We start from the raw sequence: 25929 nt of genomic DNA on the forward strand, positions 1-25929 counted from the left end.
ATGTGATGAGGCTTGGTCACATGGAGAGCAAGATCTTTGTATGAACTGTCAGAAGCAATCAGTTTCATGCTCCTCCATACTTGATTTACTCAGTACCAATAATCAGTATGCTCAAATGTGTAAAGCTAATGTTCCAGCTACAATGAACAAAACTGAATCAAATGGGTCAGACCAGGATTGTCAACATGATAACAGTCTAAATAGAAAAAGGGCAGAGATGGGTACAAAAAATAGGATGCAACTCTTTAGCAAACTGTGGAATGACAAAAATTTAGAACTGCAGAAACCGTGGTATCAACATTCATAAGGACAGATCTTAGGTCCAGGACAGTGTGCAAAAGAAAGCCATTTGTCTGATTAACCTTGATCACCTTGCGTCTTGGAGGCTGGAATATATTGTGTAAAGTCATTTACAACTGTAACAGTAATGGTACAACTGAGTGGCTAGCTGAAGCTATTTAGGAAGTATACAGATTAGTGAGCCTGGAGTCTTAAGGATGGCAGAATGACATTACTTAACCAGAGGGTTTTATGACTAGCAATTTTGCGGTCAGCATTGCCAGAAATTTTTTAAATCCAGGTTATTTATAACTTAAATTCCACAGCTCCCATAGTGGGAACCAAACTCAAGTAACTAAATGCACTGCAATACCCGCTTCCAATGGACTCAAACAGTGCAAATGCAGGCCAATCCAAGCACATACTTTAATAGGCAAACTTTGTGTTCTATCCTAATACATCCTATTGAACTGTTAGAATACATTTATTAAAAATGTCCACATTGGACCTGGAAACTATAATTTTGTATTAAATCTTTTGCATAAGTATTGGTGCCTTCTATTTAACTTACCAGGACAATGCTATCTCTCCAATTCGTTGGGGATTGAGGAGCTCCAGTGTTTTGAGAATCTTAACAAATGGATTATCTTATCCAGGCCTTAGTAAATCTCTTGTGCACTCTTTCATTGTAATGAGGAAAGGGAATCCTGAATATTTTACAATCCCCCCCCAATTCAATTTAAATTTAATTGCATATCAAGTCTAAACTTAGTAACTGTCACTGACCTAGATCAGCTAACAGAGGAATGCAACAATCGTCCTGATGTCTTGCTTATATGGCATGCAATTAGTACACATAAAATAAATCAGAAGAGCTTTTGTAAAGTTGGAGTCAAAATGTTCACAGCTCGATAAACCCTCTCAAAGTAGGCTGAGCAAACCATAGTGAAGGCAATTTGATCCTGTGGTAGAAAAAATATTGCAAATTCGTGTTATTGACTTCAATAACCATTTGGTAACTCTCACACATTTTGATTAAGCCCTTAAAACACAAATTAAGTACTGCATCAGAACCCAAGGTGATGAGGTACAACAAAATATGTAGAAATTATCTGTAAATAACTACAGTTTAGCAAGTCACCAACCACTGTTCCAGCAAGTTCACATAAAGGACTGATGAAGAATTGGCTTGCTTCCAAACACAAGCGACCTAACCACCACAAGATTCCCAAAACCACCTGGAAACCTAGTCAATATTAAATGTGCACACGTTTTAACCAACGCAGTGTAAAATAAATTTAATGTTAGTAAGAAAATTCACATACCATGGGCCCATTTCTCTATCAATTGTTGGAACAATTCCGTGCATGATTCTGTATAGTGAGTGGCATAAAACGGTTGACACAAGTGGGAAAACTCAATTTTTGTGGGAAAACTCAAACTCCTGCATCTCTTCCAACCTCATCTATTGCGTCCGCTGCTCTAGATGTCAGCAGATCTATATCGGTGAGACCAAGCGGAGGTTGGGCGATCGTTTCGCCGAACACCTCCGCTCGGTCTGCAATAACCAAGCCGACCTCCCGGTGGCTCAGCACTTCAACTCCCCCTCCCACTCCGCCTCCGACCTCTCTGTCCTGGGTCTCCTCCATGGCCACAGCGAGCAGCACCGGAAATTGGAGGAACAGCACCTCATATTCCGTTTGGGGAGTCTGCACCCCGGGGGCATGAACATCGAATTCTCCCAATTTTGTTAGTCCTTGCTGTCTCCTCCCCTTCCTCAGCCCCCCTGCTGTCTCCTCCCATCCCCCAGCCTTCTGGCTACTCCTCCTTTTCCCTTTCTTGTCCCCACCCACCCCCGCCCCCGATCAGTCTGAAGAAGGGTTTCGGCCCGAAACGTTGCCCATTTCCTTCGCTCCATAGATGCTGCTGCACCCGCTGAGTTTCTCCAGCTTTTTTGTGTAACCTGGGAAAACTCAATCTTGTTTGGCGACTTATTGACTTTCAAGCACCCAAAATTGCATAAATACAGTGCCTTCCGTCTTTCCATCACCTTTGAAAACTTTTATTGCTGTTTATCAACATGAGGACCAATGTGCCAATGAAAGTCAAAGAAGAATAAACAATAAGTCAAACAAGAATAAAACTGTTAGAGACATCAGCCAAACCTCAGGCTTAGCAAAATCTACTGTTTGGAACATCATTAAGAAGAAAGAGCACTGGTGAGCTTACTAAACGCAAACAGCCTGCTTTCATCGCAGCACCACAGATGCCGGTAATATGTATAACCAGTGACCTATGACCTGGGCACGCGCAATCAGAATACTGAATTTGCTTATTCTGGAAATAGGTCTTGTGGACAGATGAGACGATGATTAACTTATATCGGTGTGACAGCAAGAGCAAAGTATGGAGGAGGAACTGCCGAAGATCCAAAGCATACCACCTCATCAGTGAAACACGGAGGTGGGGGTGTTATGGCCTTAGCATGTATGGCTGCTGAAGGTACTGACTCACTCATCTTCTTTGATGATACAACTGCTGATGGTAGTAGCTTAGTGAATTGTGAAGTGTGTAGACACATCATATCTGCCCAAGTTCAAACAAATGCCTCAAAACTCATTGGCCGGCAGCTCATTCTACAGCAAGATAATGATCCCAAACATACTGCTAAAGCAACAAAGCTAAAAAATGGTCAATTCTTTATTGGCCAAGTCAATCACCCGATCTAAACCCAATTGAAAATGCCTTTTATATGCTGAAGAGAAAACTGAAGGGGACTAGCCCCCAAAACAAACATAAGCTAAAGATGGCTGCAATACAGGCCTGGCAGAGCATCACAAGGGAATTCATCCAGCAACTGGTGATGTCCATGAACTTCATGCAGTCATTGCATGCAAAGAATATGCAACAAAATACTAAACATGACTACTTTCATTTACATGACATTGCTGTGTCCCAAACATTATGGTGCCTGAAATAGGGGGACTATATATAAACATTGCGGTAATTTCTACATGGTGAAACTAAAATGTATAAAAATTGCCTTTATTAAAATCTGACAATGTGCACTTTAACTGCATGTGATTTGTTCTATTACAAATCTCAAATTGTGGAGTAGAGAAGCAAATAAAAAATGGATGGGTCTTTATCCCAAACATTATGGAGGGCACTGTAACTTCGCTAACTTTGGCGTGCTCATTTTTGAATGAGTTTCCTAGAAACAATATATTCTGTTGGACCACAACCAATATATTCTGTTGGGCAGCGGATGAACAAAGGTGGAGGACTGACTGACTGAATGTTATTGCCTTCCACCACAGTGAAGCATGTTGATTCCACTGTGGTGGATGTTCATGTTATATTCCATTGTGTATTGTGCTTTTTTTAATTGTGTGGCTGCACGGTAAATCAAATTCCACTGTGGCAATAAATGTGAACTTGAACTTTTAATACATGGGACTGTAAAGTTTAGAATATTACCAGAATGCTACAGAAGTGCAACTATTTATTCAGATTGCATTTAAAGTTTAGACAAGGCCAAGAGATCCGTGTGCAATATTTGTAGTGCAGTTAAATTACCTATAATCAATGGCACAGGTGTGATAGCGAGATTCTACTTGAAAGGAACATCAATATAACAACGCCCTTACATGCTTTCGGTGGAAATAAATGTCACCATGATTAATTCATAATGACTCACTGCTGTCGAATGATGCCCCGCCCAATGACTGTGCACTACAGACAGAAATAATCCCCAAATCCAGGCAGGCTACTTCCTCATCTCATTTGTGCAATAAAACCCAAAGGCCTAAACAATTCTGTAATTGAAATGGCGCATTTCTTCACTTTATTGTTTAAACACAGTAATACCACCTGGTTGCCTGCGTAACGCACACAAGCTCCCAAGCACAAAACATCAGAGAATCTGTATTTTTTTCAGTTTATTTGCAGTTCATTTGTTTTTTTGAACTTTGCGCATTTAACAGTGCCATTTTAGCAGCGGTGTTGAGTTAGTCGTACTCCCCCCCCCCCCCCCCCCCCCCCTCCTCCCATAGACGATACATTATTCTCAAATCACATACCTTACCTCTATTGCCAACATAAAAACAAAGTGTAAATGCCCCTTCAAGGTCAACTAATCCCAGTGCCTCCAGACCTCAATTTTTTCCCCTGAATTTCCTAGAATTTGATGGTATTTCCTGAAAATTTCAAAATGCTTCCTGCATGCTATTTGTTGTTTTTTGTGGGCACACGTTAACAACACAAACAAGGCAAAACAGATCTATGTAACTACCCCGTATCTCCCTGCTTTCTCACTTGTAGAGTGTTATGCAAGGTAGCTGCCTCCAACAGCTTTTGTTATCTTTGTTTTTTTCAACCTGCTCTCATGTCTCAGTCTCTGCCCTCTCCCTCTATCTCCCTCCCCCTCTCACCCTTCCTTTTTTTCTCCCTCCCCACCTCTCTCCTTCTCCCTCTCTCCCTCCCCTCCCTCTCTGCCCCTTGAGCCCACCCACCGTTCTGTAAAATCAAGGCCAATTCCACTGGTAACTGCAATCCCACTGGTAACCTTTCACCACTGGGCTTATCCAGAATTCTACCACTGCCTGAAAAATAATCAAAGGCGCAACTTCCACTGAGAAAGAGAATTCCAAAGAGTCATTGTTATACGAGAATTTTCCCGAACAGTCTGTGACCCATAGCGCTATGTGTAAAGCCCATAGCGCTCCAGTCGGTATTTAGAACCCATAGTGCTGCAGCTGACAGCTATTCGTTTAAATTCCCACGAGTTAAACTGATAGCGCTCTGTTTAAACCTGGAGCGGGACAGGCAGTAACTCTGGAGAGAAGGAATGGGTTACGTTTATGGCCAAGACCCTTCTTCAGACTGAACTGAACTCTCGTCGGTGAGAGTACTTGTGATTGTCTGAAGGAGGGTCTCGACCCGAAATGTCACCCATTCCTTCTCTCCAGAGTCGCTGCCTGTCCCACTGAGTTACTCCAGCTTTTTCAATTTCATCTATCTATCTTCAATTTCAGTTAAATAAAAAAACAGAGTGCTGGAGGAACTCAGCGGCCTAGGCGGCATCTGTGGAGGGAATGGATTAGGAGTCGTTTCGGGCCAAGTTCTTCCTGGAGAAGGGAGAGAGGGAGAGATGGAGATTCCAGCTGGGTGAGTGGGCAAATGTTTGGCAGATGCAGTATAATGTGGATAAATGTGAGGTTATCCATTTTGGTGGCAAAAACGGGAAAGCAGATTATTATCTAAATGGTGGCCGATTGGGAAGGGGGAGATGCAGCGAGACCTGGGTGTCATGGTACACCAGTCATTGAAGGTAGGCATGCAGGTGCAGCAGGCAGTAAAGAAAGCAAATGGTATGTTGGCTTTCATAGCAAGAGGATTTGAGTATAGGAGCAGGGAGGTTCTACTGCAGTTGTACAGGGTCTTGGTGAGACCACACCTGGAGTATTGCGTGCAGTTTTGGTCTCCAAATCTGAGGAAGGACATTATTGCCATAGAGGGAGTGCAGAGAAGGTTCACCAGACTGATTCCTGGGATGTCAGGACTGTCTTATGAAGAAAGACTGGATAGACTTGGTTTATACTCTCTAGAATTTAGGAGATTGAGAGGGGATCTTATAGAAACTTACAAAATTCTTAAGGGGTTGGACAGGCTAGATGCAGGAAGATTGTTCCCGATGTTAGGGAAGTCCAGGACAAGGGGTCACAGCTTAAGGATAAGGGGGAAATCCTTTAAAAACGAGTTGAGGAGAACTTTTTTCACACAGAGTGGTGAATCTCTGGAACTCTCTGCCACAGAGGGTAGTTGAGGCCAGTTCATTGGCTATATTTAAGAGGGAGTTAGATGTGGCCCTTGTGGCCAAGGGGATCAGAGGGTATGGAGAGAAGGCAGGTACGGGATACTGAGTTGGATGATCAGCCATGATCATATTAAATGGCGGTGCAGGCTCGAAGGGCCGAATGGCCTACTCCTGCACCTAATTTCTATGTTTCTATGTTTAACCCCAAGCACTGTGGTAGATCAATGCTTACAAAAATAATCATCCAGATCTTGAAATTTAAAATACTAATAGATTTAAACTGCTACAATTTTTAGAGGTAGTATGACTTTTAATATCCTTGCATTTTGAACAGCAAGATCTTAAGTCAATTTCACCGGGTTATTAATTTTCCATTGGCGATAGTTAATGAAACAGTAAGACGGGCTGATCTCGGTTGTTCCCACCTGCTCATTGCACCTCAACCAGTACAGCAGTGACTTGTTACGATTATCTATGGTTGGATATTTTTTTAATCCACATTTAACAATGCAACAGCATTCCCTCCAGTATTCTTATTGCATTTCCTTACGAAATACAGAAAATCCGTACTATTTGGCAGCTCTGTGTCACGGTTGTAGTTGAAACTGCGGATGATGGTTAATACACAAAACAACACAAAGTGCTGGAGTAATTCAGTGGCTCAGGCAGCATCTCTGGAGGACATGTATAGGTGACGCCGGGACCCTTCAGACTGATACAGTCTGTAGAATTACCACAGCACTTTGTGTCATTTTATCTTAAAACTAGGAACCCTTGCTGCTGGCCTGCACCAGCAAGACCTTCATCGGCCATTGCATGGTCCGGTTGACGTGGAAGTTATTGCGACTCGCATGGTAACCCCGGCTGTCAGCTTTCTACCAAAAGCTGACAAAGACAAAACGCACTCAGTTACCATGAGGCTCCCTCCCCTCTGACTGGTTGCTTAGTCCGCTCCCCACTTCACCACCGGCTCCTCCTCCTTCCCCGCAGCGGCCGATATCTTCCAACGTGGAGTACGTTGGCATCTGCGGGGGAAGAGACCAAGTGGACAGGGCACCGGGAGGAAGCGACAGCAGAGGCTAACAAAGCGATGGCTAACAAGAAGAGACGACCGCTGGTGAGAGGGGAGTCCCACAGTGACCGAGCGCAGACCATCGGTGGTGGCGGCCTGAGGAAAGCACTGTTCCCTGGAGCTACAACCTGAGGTGTAACAGCTGCATGCATCACGTGAAAAAAAGACTGGCTGTTGCAGCTTGCGAGCCGGGAGTGGCGTGCAGAAGTCCACCCCTTATAACAGAAATCCGTTATAAATGGGTCAGTTAAAGCAAGGGTTTACATAATTAAAATGGTATTAACATTCAGACTGAATATCAGAGCCAAACTGCTTTTTTTTTTTAATCTACCACTTTTCTTCCATTTTCACTATGGAGAAAAACACAAAGGCCAGGAAACTTGGAAAGATTAATGGAGATGTCTTGAGGATAGTTCATATTATGTTTGAGGTGGTGCTGAATGTCCTAAGGCACATAAAGATAGATAAATGAAAGACACAGGTGTTGCTGGATGACTGGAAGGTATCTAATGTTGAGTCACTATTTAAGAAGGGTTGTGCCTGGGAACTATAGACAGTGAGCCTAACATTAATGGTAGGTAAGTTACTGGAGAGGTTTTTGGGAGATAGGATATGTACATTTGGACAGACAGGGGACTGGTCAGGGATAATCAGCATGATTTTGTATAATATAATAATATTGGATGGGATTTATAAAGCGCCTTTCTAGATACTCAAGGCGCTTTACATCGCATTATTCATTCACTCCTCAGTCACACTCGGTGGTGGTGAGCTACTTCTGTAACCACAGCTGCCCTGGGGCAGACTGACGGAAGCGTGGCTGCTAATCTGCGTCTACGGGGCCCCTCCGACCATCACCAATCACTCACACACAGGCAAAGGTGGGTGAAGTGTCTTGCCCAAGGACACAACGACAGTATGCATTCCAGGTGGGATTCGAACCGTGTACTTTCGCCCCGAATGTGGGAGATAGTCTTATGAATCATTTCTTTGAAGTAACGACAGTATCTGGAGACAGAATTGACATTTCGGGTCCAGGATTCAATCGAAACATCACCGGATGCCGCTACCTCCAGCCTTTTGTGTCTATCTTCAGTTTAAACCAGCATCTGCAGTTCCTTCCTACTGTCTTGCCCAAGACACAACGACAGTATGCATTCCAGGCGGGATTCGAACCGGCTACCTTTCGGTTGCCAGCCGAACACTTAGCCCATTACGCCATCTGTCGGCCCGTATGTGGGAGATAGTCTTATGAATCTGATTTGAGATTTCTTTGAAGTAACTAAGAAGGTTGGCTAGGTCAAGGCCATAGACACAAAAAGCTGGAGTAACGCAGTGGGATAAGCAGCATCTCTGGAGACGGAATGGGTGACATTTCGGGTCCAGACCCTTCTTCACCCCATTTCAATCCAAAACATCACCCATTCCTTCTCTCCAGAGATGCCGCTGAGTTACTCCAGCCTTTTGTGTCTATCTTCAGTTTAAACCAGCATCTGCAGTTCCTTCCTACACAAGGCAATAGACGTTGTCTATATGGACTTCAGCAATGCCTTTGATAAGTTTCTGTATGGTAGGCTGCTCTGGAAGATTAGATCACTTGAGATCCTGGGAGAGCTAGCTAATTGGATACAGAATTGGCTTCATGGAAGCAATAGGTGGTGTGGTAAGATGAACAATCAAATTAGGCTATGTCAAGTCCCATTTCGTACATCATGTTCCTTCGTACAATAAGAAACTTGAAAGCCATCTTTTCACCCATCCTACTGCAGGCAATACATCCTACAATTAGGCCTGGATCTGTGGGAAGTAACAGAGTACATTTCTTCCCAATGCTATCTGGAACCAGGACCATGACCTCAGAATAAGGGAATCCTAAATTAAGGTGTAGAGGAATTTCTTTACAGATTACCATGAGGGCAAATCATATAAAATATTCAAAACAATGATTGAAAACATCTAAACTACAAGACAAACAAGAGACATCAAATGTAGAAAAGCAGCACTGAGTCCAAGAATGCACAGCCGTGATCTTAACGATTGGCAGAACAAGAGGAAGGGGCCAATTGGCGTACTTCCTCATCCTGTTTCAGACGTTAAACTCAATTTTGCACTCAATTTGTCATTTACTTCCCTTAACACAATTCACTGCATTCCCGATCTTAGTACGAAATCCGTTTTGCCCACAACATTCCCTAAATTCAAGAGGTAGCCATTACCAATATTTCTTTCAAAATGACACTGTTCAGACAAAGGAAGGAAATGACAGTTCAAACCAACCATTTAAATCCCCAATGCTCACTTGCTTCAGAACAAATACAAACATTCTGCAATGGACTGAACCGGCCAATTGAAAATCACTAAATTGACCGCAAATATTCCAGGCAAATTAATACGAAATCATGCTAATTCTTTTTATACCAATACCAGACTTTCCTTTGGTGAGCACATAATGAAAATCTATCACTTAACTGATTACCACAGATCTTCAATTTCATTAGGGGAAGGTGATCATTTTCTAAAATATGACGTGCAATTTCCCCAGACCTATCCATTTTAAAACTGGAAAGTTTATGCTGAAATGAGCAACTCTCTCTACTTCAAAGTAACTAATATTCAGGGCACACACCTAGAACCACACCCAAGCAACCTAAGCTGACATGACGCAATTACTAGGTTGGGATGGATAGCTGGATTGTGATCGTGACACCTCACTCCCAAACACAAATTGAATTTCCTACAGCTGCTTTGATGAATTCAAACCAGGTTAGCGATGCTTTGGGCCGGGACTCTTCTTGGGGAAAGGGGGGGGGGGGGGGGGGAGAAAAGGGGATACTGGGGATACTGGAAGAGAGATGGGGCAGGTAATAAGTTGATATGGATGGGGGAGTGAGCAGAAAAAGTGGGAGGGATTTGTAGTTGCTTAAAATTAGATCATTCTAAGTTCACACCATTTGGTTGTAAGCTACCAAAGCGCAATAGTCCGTGGCCTCAATCTGGAAATAGAAGTGGTCCAGGTCAGAAAGGTCAGTATGGGAATGCAAAAGTTAAAATGGTCAGCAACCCCAGAGATCCAGCAGGCCTTAGCGGACCTAGCACAAATGTTCGGCAAAACGGTCGCTGAGTGCGATTAGTGTCGCCAATGTACAGGAAGCCACATCAGGAACAGTAGATGAGATTAGACGATGTTCACATGCACATCAACAATACATCTATTGAGTCTAAAGCCAGACACGCACTTTAAAGCGCCATATAAATTCCAATTGCAGCTATTTTTTTGTTCGCAGTTTCAACAGCATGGCAAATAGAGATACAGGAATAAGCGTAACCTGTAAAATTGAAATTAAGTAAACCGTGATCATTACTTTCAACCCAGCATAGTTTTATTCAATTACTTTGTACACCCTACCACTACAGGGACTTTAAACTACCCAGTTTAATTTCCAGCAATTAATGATCAAAATTTGTAGAGTTGCTAATCAAAAGAAAACAAAGGATTCTTGCAAGTAGAGCAAACTAAATTTAAGAATATGGTAACCATTATACATGGAAATAAAATTTAAAAATGGTCAAAATAATAGGGACTACAGGAGATAGCAATATCGCAGAATTACAACTGAATAGTTCAAATTAGTTGATTACACAAGTGCTACATGCTTGATGTCTGCGATGCAATGGAGGAAAGGCTTATTTTAGGCAAATTCATGTTTTTAAGTTCTTATCTCCAAACTCCAACATTGGTATTTAAGAAGGAGCTACAGATGCTGGATAATCAAAGGTAGACAAAAGTGCTGGAGAAACTCAGCGGGTGCAGCAGCATCTATGGAGGGAAGGAAATAGGCAATGTTTAGGGCCAAAACCCTTCTTCAGATTGATGTAGGCTGGGGGGAAAAGAAAGGAGAAAGGAAGAGGAGGAGCCCGAGGACTAAGGGGGGCTGAGAAGGGGAGGAGACAGCAAGGGCTACCGGAAATTGGAGGTCAATGTTTATGCCGCTAGGGTGCAAACTGCCCAAGCGGAATACGAGGTGCTGCTCCTCCAATTTCTGGTGGTGCTCACTCTGGCCATGGAGGAGGCCCAGGACAGAAAGGTCGGATTCGGAAGGGGAGGAGAATTTGAAGTGCTGAGCCACTGGGAGATCAGGTTGGTGTTCAGCAAAACGATCACCAAGCCTCCACTTGGTCTCACCGATGTAGATCAGCTGACATCTAGAGCAGCAGATGCAATAGATGAGGTTGGAGATGCAACCTTCCCTACCATTTCTTGACCTCACCATCTCCATCGCAGGTGATAGACCTCTGACCGACATCCACTATAAACCTACTGGCTCCCATGGCTATCTAGACTACACTTCTTCCCACCCTGCTTCCTGCAAGGACTCCACCCCCTACTCCCAATTCCTCCGTCTACGCCGCATCTTCTCCCAGGATGAGGTGTTCCACACCAGGGCATCGGAAATGTCCTCATTCTTCGGGGAACGGGGGTTCTATAGATGAGCCTCTCACCAGGGTCTCTTCATTACCCCATAACACTGCCCTCTCTCCCCATCCCCCCACACTCGTAAGAAGGGTAGATTCCCCTAGTCCTAACCTTTCATCCCACTAGCCTTCACATACAACAAATAGTCCTGTCATTTTAGCCACCTCCAATGTGACCCCACCACTCGCCACATCTTCCCATCTCCCCCCCTTTCCGCAAAGACCGTTCCCTCCGTAGCCCCCTGGTCAATTCTTCCCTTCCCTCCTGCACCACCCCCTTCCCGGGCACTTTCCCATGCAACCGCAAGAGATGCTACACTTGTTGCTTTACCCCCCCCCCCCCCCCCCCCCATTCCATTCAGGACCCAAGCAGTCGTTCCAGGTGCGACAGAGGTTCACCTGCATCTCCTCCAACCTCATCTATTGCATCCGCTGCTCTAGATGTCCGCTGATCTACATTGGTGAGACCAAGCATAGGCTTGCCAATCGTTTCGCCGAACACCTCCACTTCCGCATTAACCAACCTGATCTCCCGGTGGCTCAGCACTTCCCATTCCCAATCCGACCTTTCTGTCCTGGGCCTCCTCCATGGCCAGAGTGAGCACCACTGGAAATTGGAGGCGCAGCACGTCGTATTCCACTTGGGCACTTTGCACCCGAGCGTCATAAACATTGACTTTTCCAATTTCCGGTAGCCCTTGCTGTCTCCTCCACTTCTCAGCTCTCCCTCAGCTTCTCAGCTCTCCCTCAGCCCCTCCCCCCGAAGAAGGGTTTTGGCCCGAAACATTGCATATTTCCTTCGCTCCATAGGTGCTGCTGTACCCGCTGAGTTTCTCCACTGGTATAGTATGAGCACCAATAAGTGGCCAATGCAATTCAGTACAAATACCATCCACTCATTTGGTAAAGTTAAGGAGCGGTTCTCAAATGAAACACAAGCAGCAACTCCTTGTTTCCAAATAAAGTCCTGACCTATAGAGCCACGGCAAACAGAAGGCAAATATACTTAGTTCTGAAGATAACATTGTTTAAATATGTTATTTAACTACGTTTAAGTTTGTAATCTGCCGAGCTAGGAGATCAAATCAATCGAGGCCCCCACAATTGGAAACAGATGAGTTGGTATTTTAGTTATGAATTAATAATGATTTAGACAAAATTACTTGGGTAATAATTCAGAGATTTTACAAAAATTAGTTTAACAATTTTTACCAAGCCTTTCCTTGGCTCCATTACCGTATGCAACCTTTTGCAATAACATTTATTTTTAGAATACTTCGTTTTATTTAAGGTCTATTTCATTCACCCAATATCCTGGCTTAACCATGATACAACTTGCAATCCAACATCTAATGCCAATCAATAGAAAATGCCACTCATGACTCCTCATTTAAACTATGTCAATAATCTTCCATCTTAAAATCATAAATGACCTTGAGCAATCTTCTGTGCACAGATGTGGTTTTAAATAGAAATTCTGAAATTTCAAACTACAGTACCATGGAATTCCAAGGAATTTTCAGCACACTGGAAATGTATTTCTGAAATCATTGATGAGAACTTGGATTTTAACTAGCTGTTCCCCGTTACGTTGGAAAAAGGTTTTGCCTGTCGAATACAATTGGCTACTCAAACTGGTGACATCACTGTTACTGCCGTCTTTCTCAGCTAATAACTGAAGGAACAGTAAATGGGAACACAAGCAGAGCAGCTGCAAGCGCCATCTTCTTGCTGCAGATCATAAAACCCAACCCATCCCACCAAAGCAATTTTTAGTAGATGTACCAAAATCGCTAATATTCCCCCCCACAATTATTAATGACATCTCCAACATTACAATTCATTGAAATCCTAAAGAAAGCATGTTTATGGAAATTCTGACAGAAACAAAGGCATCCCATAGAAGATTAAAAACAAATCCTGACATGCGGATTAACTTTGCGATCATTTTTGACATTGCAATATGGTTGTACTTTTGACATGGTTGCTAAATATCTACTTGCCGTATAAAAACGAATCTAGTAGTTGCACAACAACATTTACAAACAGAACCACAGCAGTGTGGGTCCTTTGTATCGCACAACAAAATGGTGTACCCAATTCATTGGTTTTGAATGCAAGTACACATTCTTAGATTTCAAAATCGATTTAAATCACCAGAACTTCTGGATAAACATTTCTCATTTCTAACTTGATTTGAATCTATCACAGACTTAATAACATTTCTTTTAGATGGCTGTAAATAACGACATCACATCGTGATAATCCCACAAAAAATAGGGATTTTACAACTGTATTAAAGCAAGCTTTCACTCAAGGCATGTCTGAAGCCTGAATACAGAAATTGGAATAGTAAAATCTGGATTATAGTGGAGCCATAGAAATGCTATGGTGTCTTTAAAATAAGTATCAAATTAATAAATCATTCAACATTCCAGCCTAAGATCCTGCAAATGATAGAACATTCATTTTGAATGCAAAGGCAGGCTTAGCAGTCACTGCATAGTTAAATAGGTTAAAGCTGAAAAGCACATTTCCAACCATAGATTCCAACAATATTCACAATCAGCACATTTACAAAAAAGGTGTTCACTTAATGAAGCTGTTGTGTATTGTGCCTTGATGGTTTATTTTTTGTTAAAGTCCATAACAAAAATGTAGCAAATGTAATATTACTTAGAAGCCTGAGAAAGTAGAGGATAATTAGAAATATCCAAAACATCTTATTATATAACATGTCAATAATGCTTTCACAGCCCCAAGCAGATATGTTGTTGGAATTTTCAGGAAAAGCCTGTAACAGAAAACGTTAGCTACTTCTATAAATGTTCTATCTGCTTAATCCTAGTCTCAACAATAAAATTATAAAGCGCTTCCTCCTACCAGTTTTACAATAAACTATTTCACCCCCTTTATTAAAGATCAGAAAGTACCGTAGACAAATAATCTGAATTGTCATGGATAGAAGAGATCATTATCATGGGCGGATCAAAGTAAGCAAAGCAGGCTTTGAGTTTGATTAGTCACCACAGCTCTGCTCTAACAAAATGCACTTGACAACCAGAAACTAGTCATAACTTCTGGGCATTTGAATAATTAGTAGTTGCTAAAGGGAAGTAAACCTCTTGAAATCTGATGCACAAACTATTATAATACATTTGTAATAGCAGTAGATAAACAGCTGATGGTATTGACTACTTGAGGATTATGGGATATAATTGAGAATTTCAGAAAATATGACGAACACTACAAGGAATGCAACTTATTTGTGTTTCACCGATTAACAACTAAATGTCCAAAACAGTAGAGACTCGTTTACTTATAACTGGACAAAGAAATGATGCTTCACTGGGGATAAAGACAATCTTTCTATCAGATGCAAACAAAGCTGTGATCCCAAATTAAGGACGTTCCCATGATTTGGGTCGAAGGAAGGACGTAATGTTTTTGCACACCTTATAGCCAAGACTAAGAATACGCATCACCATGCGTCCAACACATTTTGAACAAGATAATTTTAAACTAAAGCTTTGAAAGTCATTCTGATACACAATCATGCATACATCCACAGCTGGGAGTTTTAAAACGGGAACAATATCTCAATTGACAAATTTACTTTAGCTTCCAATCAGCCTGCAATTGCTTTTGAAATATATGATGCCCTTAACTCAAGGTTCTCCCTGCTCTTAATTGATACATTGAATAGTATTTTATACTCATAAGAGACCAGAAGGAGTTTCATATGGAAAGGAGACAGTCACACTGAGCTATGATGACTGCAGCATTCAAAAAGCTTTCCCACCATCCAGGCTGCAAGACAACCAGTAAATTGGCAACAGGACGTTCTTTCTTTGTGAGTTACCAGACAGAGTTGCCAGAAGAGAAGCTGCAGATATGCATGTAGTGGTTAGGCTAGCAGACAAATGTCCGTATGCTTGGATAACTGAACCAAGTCTGAATCACACTGCAGCTGGGGAAATAATTAAAACTGAAATTGAAAGTCATTTGTAAATAGTGCAACTGAATAGTTAAAACCATATCCAAATCTTGTTCAAAAAAAATCTGCCATCACCATCACCAAAAATTGGCCATCACCATCACCAAAAATTGCCCAATCCACCAATGCAGTTCATGTCTACATATGCAGTTGGGAGAATCTTGAGACAAAGAGCCTCCCATTAGCAAGGAATTTCAGGGAGCAATGAGAGATGACAATAAGGAACATAACATTTATATAAACTAATTTAAAAAAGGCAACTTCTCAAAATTGTTACATGTGTTGATAGTGATAGGCACATGTACTAGTGCCACAGTATCATCACTATATGGATGCTACACAAGACCTCCTGGGATGCGTAATCTCTACAAACAATTTCTTCACCCTGACTGTATTGGGAATAAACCCCAAAAGGATTTCCATTCATCATCTGTTAAATTGGGGGGGGGGGGTGGGTGAGAAAATTAATCTTGAAATAAATATTTCCAACAAAAACAACCCCACATACCAAAATAAGCAAGCAGGTTTTTCTTTTGGCTTCCGCGGAAGCAAATTTATAATTAAAATAATCACCTTTCACCTTAAAAGTTCTTACATGCAATTTAAAGACACCTTTAAATTCATTTTGGTACTTTGATAAGAGTTCAGTGTGTAAAAAAGCAACCCAGAACAAGCAAAGACATAGAGGAGAGCCACACCTTACGGAGATACGTTCCTAGAATACAATCTGTCACGTTTTCCGTACCATCACGATTCCCATTGAATCCCATGTTATAAGCGGAGAAGTGTGTCTGCAGGATATTTCTCTCATATAAGCCATTTAATCAGCAATTATTAAACATTGGCCAACATTAGACTCATGGATTGCACAATCATGTACTAGGAAAGATTTCAGGAAAGGATGGTTATCAAGGAAGTGGGTGAGTTCTGAGATTCAAAGGAAAAAGATGGAATGCAGTTCAAGAGAGCAATGGGATAAAGCACAGTGACTTGGCGGAAGTGGAGTAAAGACTGAAGGATTACTTTCAGGAGCCAGTGCAAGAGCCCACAGTGCAGCACGTCACAGTAAATGCTTCGCAGAAATGCTGCATTCTGTATCGTCTTTTCATATGTCCTCAGACTGGAGAGGGCGCGGCAAAGGAAGGACTCTGCTACCAACTGAATCTACATGGTGACCTTATAGCCAAAACATAATGCTCCACGGTATTGAGGGACCTAAAATAAAAACTGACAGTGTTTCTTTTGCATTGTTTCATCCCCCCCCCACCCCCCCAAATTTCATTGGAGACATTAATTGCTGAAAGGTTATGAACTTGAACATTATTTCCTCACCCAGATGCTACCTAACCTGCTGCATTTACAGAATTGAATATTTTTGGAAAATGAAGTTTATAAAATGGCAAGTACAACATATGTGTCCCAACATCAGAAATGGGGTGGTAGACACAAAGTGCTGGAGTAAGTCAGCGGGTCAGACAGGCAGCATTTCTGGAGAGAAAGACTGGTGACGTTTCGGGTCGAGACCCTTCTTCAGACATTAGAAATGGGGCTATTGCAGAATACTAAAAAAAATGCCATGCGTACATAAATCACAAACTAGGATCTTGTTAGAATATCCTCTGGCGTAAATACTACTACCATATGGTACAAAAAAAATATCTGAAACTGGGACTCATTCAGCAGGTTTGAAAAAATAGTTTTAACAAGGTCAGAATAGGTACAAACTACTTATAATAAACAATAACCCAATTTACCACTAGTTGAAAATCTCAACTGTTATAGAACTTTGACCTGAAAATGTGATGGCAGCTAAATCCATACCTGATAAATATTAGACATGGAAAGTAAAATGGGGGAAAAGAACTGACATAGATTTGAGCTCTGGTGCATGCAGGAAGGATGGGCTAAATAGACATCCTTGCTAGAATTCTGATTCCATAAATATCAGGCAGTCTTTCTCAGTGTACGGTTAACCAACATTAACCCACCTCCTTTATGCCATCTGTTTACCATGACAACCAATCATAATTAGATATGTCAGATCATTGACTAAACACCAAACCTCAAGCTTTGATCACACTCCTCTACACTTTGTGCTCCAAATCTGTTCCCTGTACAACCTTGCAATTTACTTGCACTTCATTAATTTAGCAATGAATTTAGCCCAGCATGGCTTTGCTCTCTCCAAGTTCAGGGTCCCTCTCCATCAAAACAGTAATTGTTTTTGACAATCACCTATTTTTTAGCTTACAGAATACTTTCCAGTTTTTCCACAAATTACAGAATTATTTTCTTAAAGATGTCTTAACAATAATCCATCCTCTTCCAACACCTGGCTCTAATGTATTTCAACCTAACTATTCGCTTTACCTATTATGATTGTCTGAACCGCCTGCTCCTTCACGTTGTTTATTGCTTTATTTTCTGTCTAGCTTAATCTCTCCTCAAAAAGCCTCATTAAAACCACGAATCAATCACCCTTATCCAATTTTTTTTCAGTACTTCCAAACATAATGCCCAGCATTAATCTTCAAAAATAAAACATAGCACATAAGAGGACAAGGGGACACGACCCAAGCATTTCTGGTGCACATCAAATTTCCATTGTGTGCTTAAAATTTGAAGACGACATATGATCAAGCTTCTACTTAAAACAGTATGTGATGCCTAATTCTTAATTTAGTTTGTCTTTAGCAACTGAAGCCAATATATTAAGCAATATATCATAAGCAATGTAGAAACAAGGAACTGCAGGTAGTGGTTTATAACAAAGATTGACAGTGCTGGAGTAACTTAGCTGGCCAGGCAGCATCTCTGGAGAAAAATGATGGGCGCAATTTCAGGTCAGGAGTCCAAAGAAGGGTCCCAACCCAAAACGTCACCCATCCTTTTTCTCCAGAGATGCTGCCTGACCGACTGAGTTACTCCAGCCTATCTTTTATAATCAATATCAAAATGACCCAAACCCTTTGAGCTGCTTGGATATTGTTTTAAGTAGTAAAAGTAAATTATTAGCAGTTTTTCCAATTAACTAAGCTGGCAAATTCCACTACAAGCTACTTCAACTAAGGAATGGCAGGGATCATTTACATAATTACCACATTTATAATTATGTGCTAGAAATTCTTAAATCTCCCAAAGTACTAATAAACTCATCCCAACTGAGAATATATTTGTCCTCTCAGGGTGCAGAAACATCAACATTAATCGCCACCGCAGCTTGGTAGTTAATCTGAACAATGCCCGTTTTCATTAAAACTGAAGCTTTTTAGCTTCCCTGACGGCAAACCTGGTCATGCTGGGTGGAACTAAACATCAGTTATCTTGTCACATCTACACATCCCTGCAGACTCCAGCATCAATTCTGGTCAAACAGTACTAATGCAGTATAGGTATGTCATATGTGGGACCCAAGGCTCCACCTGGTTAAAGCAGTCATATAAGTGCCTATCCATACATCTCGGCCTCAACAAACACCAAAATTAGGAATTAGTCACTTTTGTTAATGCAGAGTATGTTAAGCAAGTAGGACTGCCCCACTTACCTACCTTAACAAGACACCACACAACACGGTCCCTCAGGATGTTATGAGATATATTATTACACAATATAAAATAAATTGATTCATTCTTTAAGGACAATAGACCCCAATTGCATTTTTAGCACATTGGTAATTACCTGATCCGAGTTACAACAGTAATAGGGCAGCCACAAATGGCCCTCTGTCAATGCGGATTTACAATTCACACTACTATTTGTCGCTCCCACTGGCAAGTTAACAAGATTAGGCCATTTGATCAATATACTGACACGGTCTGGCTGCTGACATTGGTAGATGTACAGAATATTGGAAGCTTCCAATACCTGGTAAAGTATCTAAATTTAAGATTTTGTAATACTTCAAAGTACAATCAAATCCTGTACCAAGAACTAGCTGATTTAATGACTGGAATGAAAATGCAGGTAGGTGCCAAGAATGTCTTAGTCACAGATTTTGTGGCATTTTCAATCTCACGAGCCACCATAACCTATTTCATACCCACTAAATGGACCAGGATGGAGGTACTGTACATGCCATTGAAGGCAATCAAAATAAAAAAAATAATGGAAGAAGCAAATGGGTCAAATTCCAGAACCATGTCTCCACTGCCTCAAATTATGGAAATTCAGCATGTCCCCAATAACTAACAATTTCTACATCATCGTAGAAAGCAATCTGTTGGGATGCATCAGAGCATGGCAACAGTACTGACCAAGACAGCAATAAATCTCAGTTGTGAATGCAGCTGAGTCTATCACACAAACTACCCCCCCCCCCCCATACAGTTCACACTACTTTTCAAAAAGCAGCTAACATAATCAAGGATTACTCACACCATACATTGTCTCTTGTTCCTTCGGGCAGAAGATACTAATCCTGGTTAGCTTGTACCACCAGATTCAAAAACAGCTTCTTCCTCCACTGTTATCAGACTCATGAATGGAACACAATGCTTGGGGGACGTATTCCCAATGTTTCAATCTACCTTGCTGCAGCCCTTTGCAACTTCATTTGTACTTTCTCTGCGGCCACGACACTATATTCATAATTTTCTCAGTGCACTGTTGTACTTATCTATTGTAGGATTGCACTGGTTTATGGTTAGAATTTCCTGGATAGCACAAAAACATTTTTCCACTATATCTCAGTGCACGATAATACCAGAAAGATTAGAGTCCACGCAAACTAAAATTCTGAACTTTGAACCAGTTTAGGAGACAAGAAATTCCGCTACAATTAAACTGCAGATGGTTGAATCAAAATTGGCTGCTGGGACAACTAATATCAGTTAATCAGATCAAAGAATTCATCCTCTTTCCCCAAATTATCCAGTTCCATTAAAATGAGCCATTATTTTCCAATATTAAACTATTTAAGATAAATGCCTCTACGTAATGCAGATATTAATTTAAAAATAACACATGGGAGACTTGTTTACAAATGAAACTTTATTTGTTGCAAATATGAATGTTCACAATTATTCTGTCTCACCTGCCCGTCATTTCATGCCGTTGTTCAAATTAAATAAATATTGTTAACAGCTTTATCAGTTTCTGAGCAGTTGGAATCAGCATGTGTTAGGTACTTTTAACATACAAATGAGTGTTTCTGAAAAAAGATACTATTCCTTCTCTTCACAGTCCTCAATTAAATCATATGTAAATGAAGATGTTTAAGCTACAATGTTCAATCATGTCTGTAAGACTGCAATCTTATTAGCCTGGTTAGCATCATACGCCTATGATGGCATGGAGCAACCATTCGGGTATCTTCATCCACAAAGAATCTCAAACCAATTCTGTAGCCAAATCATTGTATCACATGCTGCCTGGGAGCCAGTGATTAGATAGATACATTATGCTCTCTGCTTATGCCACCCACACACCGGAATAATGGCAGCACTAGCAAAAATCACTGTACAATTGCACTTAAGTGTAGAATTGGCAAAAAAAAAATCATTCAATGATCATGGCTGAATTAAGTGATAGGTGCAAGATTTCCACAAACCCTTTTAATGGCCTAAATACTTGACTTCATCAGAACTCAACAACCTTGAATCAAAACTGCAAGATCTCACCCAGTCTGTTAGCTTTCTGAATGTAAAACTAAAATGCACCAAGTGTCTCACTTTTGACTTACACAAGGCACAACCCTGTTAAAATAAAAGCTCCTAATAGTTTTGGGATAATACATGAAACAGGGTGAAATCTGAATACAGGTGTAATGTCATTAATCTCCTTATACCTGCAAAACATGAATAGCTTCCCACTCTTCAAAAGGTAATTGGGCATTAGGATAGAAATGAATTTACTGTCACAGAGGCATGACATTGCTAAACATTAACAATACTTGATTTGATGGTATAGCGGAAGGGGCTGATTTTAAAACGGTTTGCCACAATTAACAATTCAACAGATGAGCTGTTTGGTTAAGCAAGATGTATTTTATTATTATTTTTTTTATATTTCATCACTACTCAACTCCAAAGCTACATATTGCCATGGCTATGATTACAGAACTCAGACTATAACACTTAAAAATAGAAAAACAATTATCCCAAAAAACATTAACTGGATTTTTTTTTTAAATCAATTCAATAGGACAAGCCAAATGGTGGAAAAGAATATGTAAAAACAGCATGCTGTTCGACTTTTAAAAAAAACTGCTTGGCCTTATTCCTCGGCATGTGTGCGCCAAGGGTGACATGCAACTTCCGCCACGACAGAGAAAAAAAATCCTATTGTGTAATTATTTAAAGCCATAATATATTAAAAGGAGTCTTTTTTTTAATTCTATTTAAAATACATTTAAACAATTAGTAATCAGCTTTCTTGGAGGGTCTGAATGGGGACAAATGTCATTAAAATCCTTTAAAATAAGTACGACACGGGGGGAGGGGAGAGCGACCCTGCCCCCTTTCATTGACCCCTCCATGAATGCAGGAAACCATTCAACGCCATTCTGGGCAGGGAGTGAGAGATCAGGTCGAACCGGTTTGATGGTGGTGCCGGCAAAAATATCCCTGAGAAAATGCATTTAAATTAAAGAGGAAACGGCGAGGAAGGAAAGAAAATGCAGGGAAAAGTAAAGAGGAGGGGAGCCTGCGGCGGAGGCACCGCGCCATGCCGAGAAAGGGAGGGGTCGGTGCGGAGTGGGGAAGGAGGGTGGAGAGAGGGTGCGGATTAGGGATCAGCCTCCCACCCCACGATGTATCCGTGCCCATGGCATGGGGAAGGTGGGGAGCAGGGGTGGGGGGAGAAGGAAGAACGGAGAAGGGGTGTGGAGGGAGCGCGGGCTCCGAGCCGCCGCCGGCCGCCATTTTGTGCAGTTGTATGGAGCCGGTAGCCGTGGGCGGGGAGCGGGCTAAACCCCGCCGGGTTGCGAGACACCACGGCACCCCCGCCCCGAAACATCACCCCCTCCCCACTATCCACTCACCGTCATAGCGCTCAGCCTGCTCGGCCAGCTTGGCTTGGTAGACCAGATCCTCGCGGTCATCCATCTTCTCCGGCGGGGGGGAAGCTCAGGCGCTCGACGGGGGGGGAGGGCTTTCTCTCTATCTGCCGGGAAGGGGGCTGGCCGAGTTTTATTTTTTTTTCAAGACGCTAAAAAAATAAAGGTAACGGATGTTCTACGCTGCTTTATTCGTGGGAGGAAGATGGTGTGAAGAGAGAAAGAGACACAGATGAACGAGCGCCGTGCTCAGGACACACCAGCCTCGCACCCGCCGCCGAGCAGCTGCCAAAATGGCGGACGACAGAGTGTAGTGCCGGGCCGGGTCTGCCGGGCGCTTGCGCCTCACCAACCCAGCGCCGTCGGTGATGAGGCTAGCGCACTTATTTTTCCACAGTCCCTACTTCGTTGTGGGCGCGCACATGCGTAACGAGAGGAAAGAGTGCGGCGGAAGGATACCGGGCGAGCTTTCTTCCACCGCCCTCGAAAAGGCACAAAGCACATAGTGCCGGGCACCGCGCCCTCGGTGCCTCGCCCGAACCGTCCGCCATGTACTTCGGCGCAGCGGAGCGCAGACACAAAGAGAAGCGAAGGCCACTGTGTCAAGTCACGCTTGGAAAATAGTGCGGTTGTCAGCAGCGTGTGGGCGTAGAGAGAACAGCATGCACACGAAGATACTGCGAGCTCTTCATCAAAGATTGCATTCCTCATAATGCACCCCCCCCCCCGGGTGAATTCTCCCATTTAAGACGCGTTTCACTCTGGAACGCAGCACCCAAGCATTGCCCATTTGGTATTTTCAATAAAGGCCACCAATGTAATTTCTCAGCAAAATGGCATTAGTCAATCAGTCAGTCGTTAGTGCAGGAGTGGAGGATCGCCACACTGTGGGAAGGATGAGGAGCGGGCGCCGCGCTGTGGGAGGGGCGGTGAGAGAGACACACATTGTTGGAAGAGGTGGTGCTTCCTCACTTCCCCTCCCACAGCGCGGCGCTCCCTCACCACCCCTCCCACAGATTCCCTCCACCACTTCTCCCACAGCATGGCCCTCTCTCAGTACTGCACCTCCCACAGTAAGGCTCACAGTATGGTCTGTCTCTTGCTTCCAAGTAGGTTTCAATTTAACTGCCTTTACCCAGTGGTTCATGGAAAACCCTTGAATAGTGGAAATGGGGAAGTCCCTTCTGCGAGGGCAAGTTGAAGTCAACACCTCAGTACATCTCTGGCAGGGAGAAAAAGCCCATGAAGACTGTAGAAGTTGGGACTGTTTCCCCCTCCTAGATTGCTGGACTCTTTACACTCTTTCGCAGAAGAGGATCGACTCATCCAATGCAATCACCCTACTCTTTTAAATCCCTGTACCACTTGTAAATCTAGCACTATTTCCAGAATCTATATTTCGTGGACTTTGGTGTTTTTCTCTTCACTCTATCTATGGTACATACATCTAGCTTAGTTGTATTCATATGTGGCGTAATCTGATTTGATTGAATGGCACACAAATTATTGTACATGTGCCAATGCTGGACATTTGCAATAAAGAACACGTCAGTCAGGGAGTATCTATGGAGAGAGAATTACTTAACGTTTTAGTTCTGGCACCCTTCATCAGAGCTGGGAAAGAGAGAAAATACGTTAGTTTTACGTAAAGAAGGTAGGGGGGTGAGTAGAACAAAGGAAATATCTCTGACAAAGTGAGACCATAATGCAGTAGGTAAGGGGCAGATACGGTCAGATTAAGATTCTTTGTCTGTGTAAAGTCTTCCTCCTGGTGAGGGTGAGGGACTTGCCTAGAAGTCAAACCTTTCCAAAAAGGGGGAAAAAAAACCCAATGAGTGGAAATGTCAAAGAAAAGAGGGCAGAGGGACAAAGTTTAAAGGAGATGTGTGGGGTAAGTATTTTTACAACAAAGGATGGTGGGTGCCTGGAACGTTCTGCCTGGGATAGAGGTGGAAGCAGATACAAAAATTGCATTTTAAAGGCATTTAGATAAGCATTTGAGTATGCAGGAAATGAAGGGATATGGACAATGTGCAGGCAGAGAAGATTAGTTGAACTTGACGTCGTATCCGGTGCAGACTGTATGGACCAAAGGGTCTGTTCCTGTGCTGTTCATCCTGCGCAGTGTCAGCAAGGGAGAAACATAAGGGGCAGAGATAAGGTGAATGGTTAGTCTTTTCCCAGGGTAGGGGAGCCTAGAATTAGAGGGCATAGGTTAAAGGTGAGATGTGAAAGATTAAAAGGGACATGAAGGACAATGTTTTCACACAGAGCATTGTAAGTATATGAAATGAGGTTCCAAAAATAGAGATGAGCACAATTACATCATTTAAAAGTCAATAGACATTAGACAATAGGTGCAGGAGTATGCCATTCGGCCCTTGAGCCAGCACGGTCATTCACTGTGATCATCCACAATCAGTACCCCGTTCCTGCCTTCTCCCCATATCCCTTGACTCCGCTATCTTTAAGAGCTCTATCTAACTCTCTCTTGAAAGCATCTGGAAAATTGGCCTCCACTGCCTTCTGAGGCAGAGAATTCCACAGATTCACAACTCTCTGGGTGAAAACGTTTTTCCTCATCTCCGTTCTAAATGGCAAACTCCTTATTCTTAAGCTGAGGCATTTAGATAGGAACAATTTAGGGGGTTATTGAAGAAAGGCAGGCAAATGCGACCAGCTCAGGTAGGCATGCTGTGTAAGGAGAACTCTAGGAGAACAGCCAATTGTGTGTCAACAGTACATGGGTCAGGCAAGCTTCTTCTTGATAACCTGGCAAAATGCCAACTTCATTAATTTAAGGTGTTTCGGTTAAATTTCTTCCCTTGCTTCCTTCAGTTCCAATCACTGTTAGTTTTCCACTGGCACAGACAACCAGACAGTGCTGTGGTTGTAGTGATGAAGCACTACCCCCTTCACACTGAGGAAGTGCTGGTTTTGCATTTGTAGTCACACTCACTTCCGAGGCTGAGGTTGGAGGACCGGCAGCCAGTTTACCGCCGACCCATGTACAAGCTAGGCTGATTACGTTTTTTAATTCTTTCATTCATTCACATGTTTTGGGGTCACTGTTGAGACCTGTATACGTAGCCTGTTCCTACTCGCCCTTGAGGGCAGTTGGGTTTCCCTCCTCAAGCAATAAGGACCCTACAGGAGTTGTGGCCAGGGAAGAGGTTACTGGTACTTCGATTAAAGGAAGTCTTCACCATTGCTGATATGAATCGTCAGTCTGGGCATGGGGAGAGCCAAGTGAAGAGTGGTTAATTGACATATGTGCTACGAGAGTGCAGTATTTT

At 42.4% G+C, this 25929-nt stretch overlaps 1 protein-coding gene across 1 annotated transcript in view; it reads right to left on the bottom strand.

Moving 5' to 3' along the window:
• The window catches only part of ywhae1 (tyrosine 3-monooxygenase/tryptophan 5-monooxygenase activation protein, epsilon polypeptide 1), a 48825-nt gene extending 25869 nt beyond the window's left edge, over nt 1–22956 (bottom strand). The window contains exon 1 of the mRNA XM_055657761.1: nt 22619–22956. Within this exon, the coding sequence (XP_055513736.1) occupies nt 22619–22682 (64 nt within the window). The 5' untranslated portion in view covers nt 22683–22956. The remainder of the gene's footprint in view (nt 1–22618) is intronic.
• Between the last annotated feature and the right edge of the window lie 2973 nt (nt 22957–25929).

Source organism: Leucoraja erinacea, chromosome 28 (genome assembly GCF_028641065.1).
Source record: "Leucoraja erinacea ecotype New England chromosome 28, Leri_hhj_1, whole genome shotgun sequence".
Lineage (NCBI taxonomy): Eukaryota > Metazoa > Chordata > Chondrichthyes > Rajiformes > Rajidae > Leucoraja > Leucoraja erinaceus.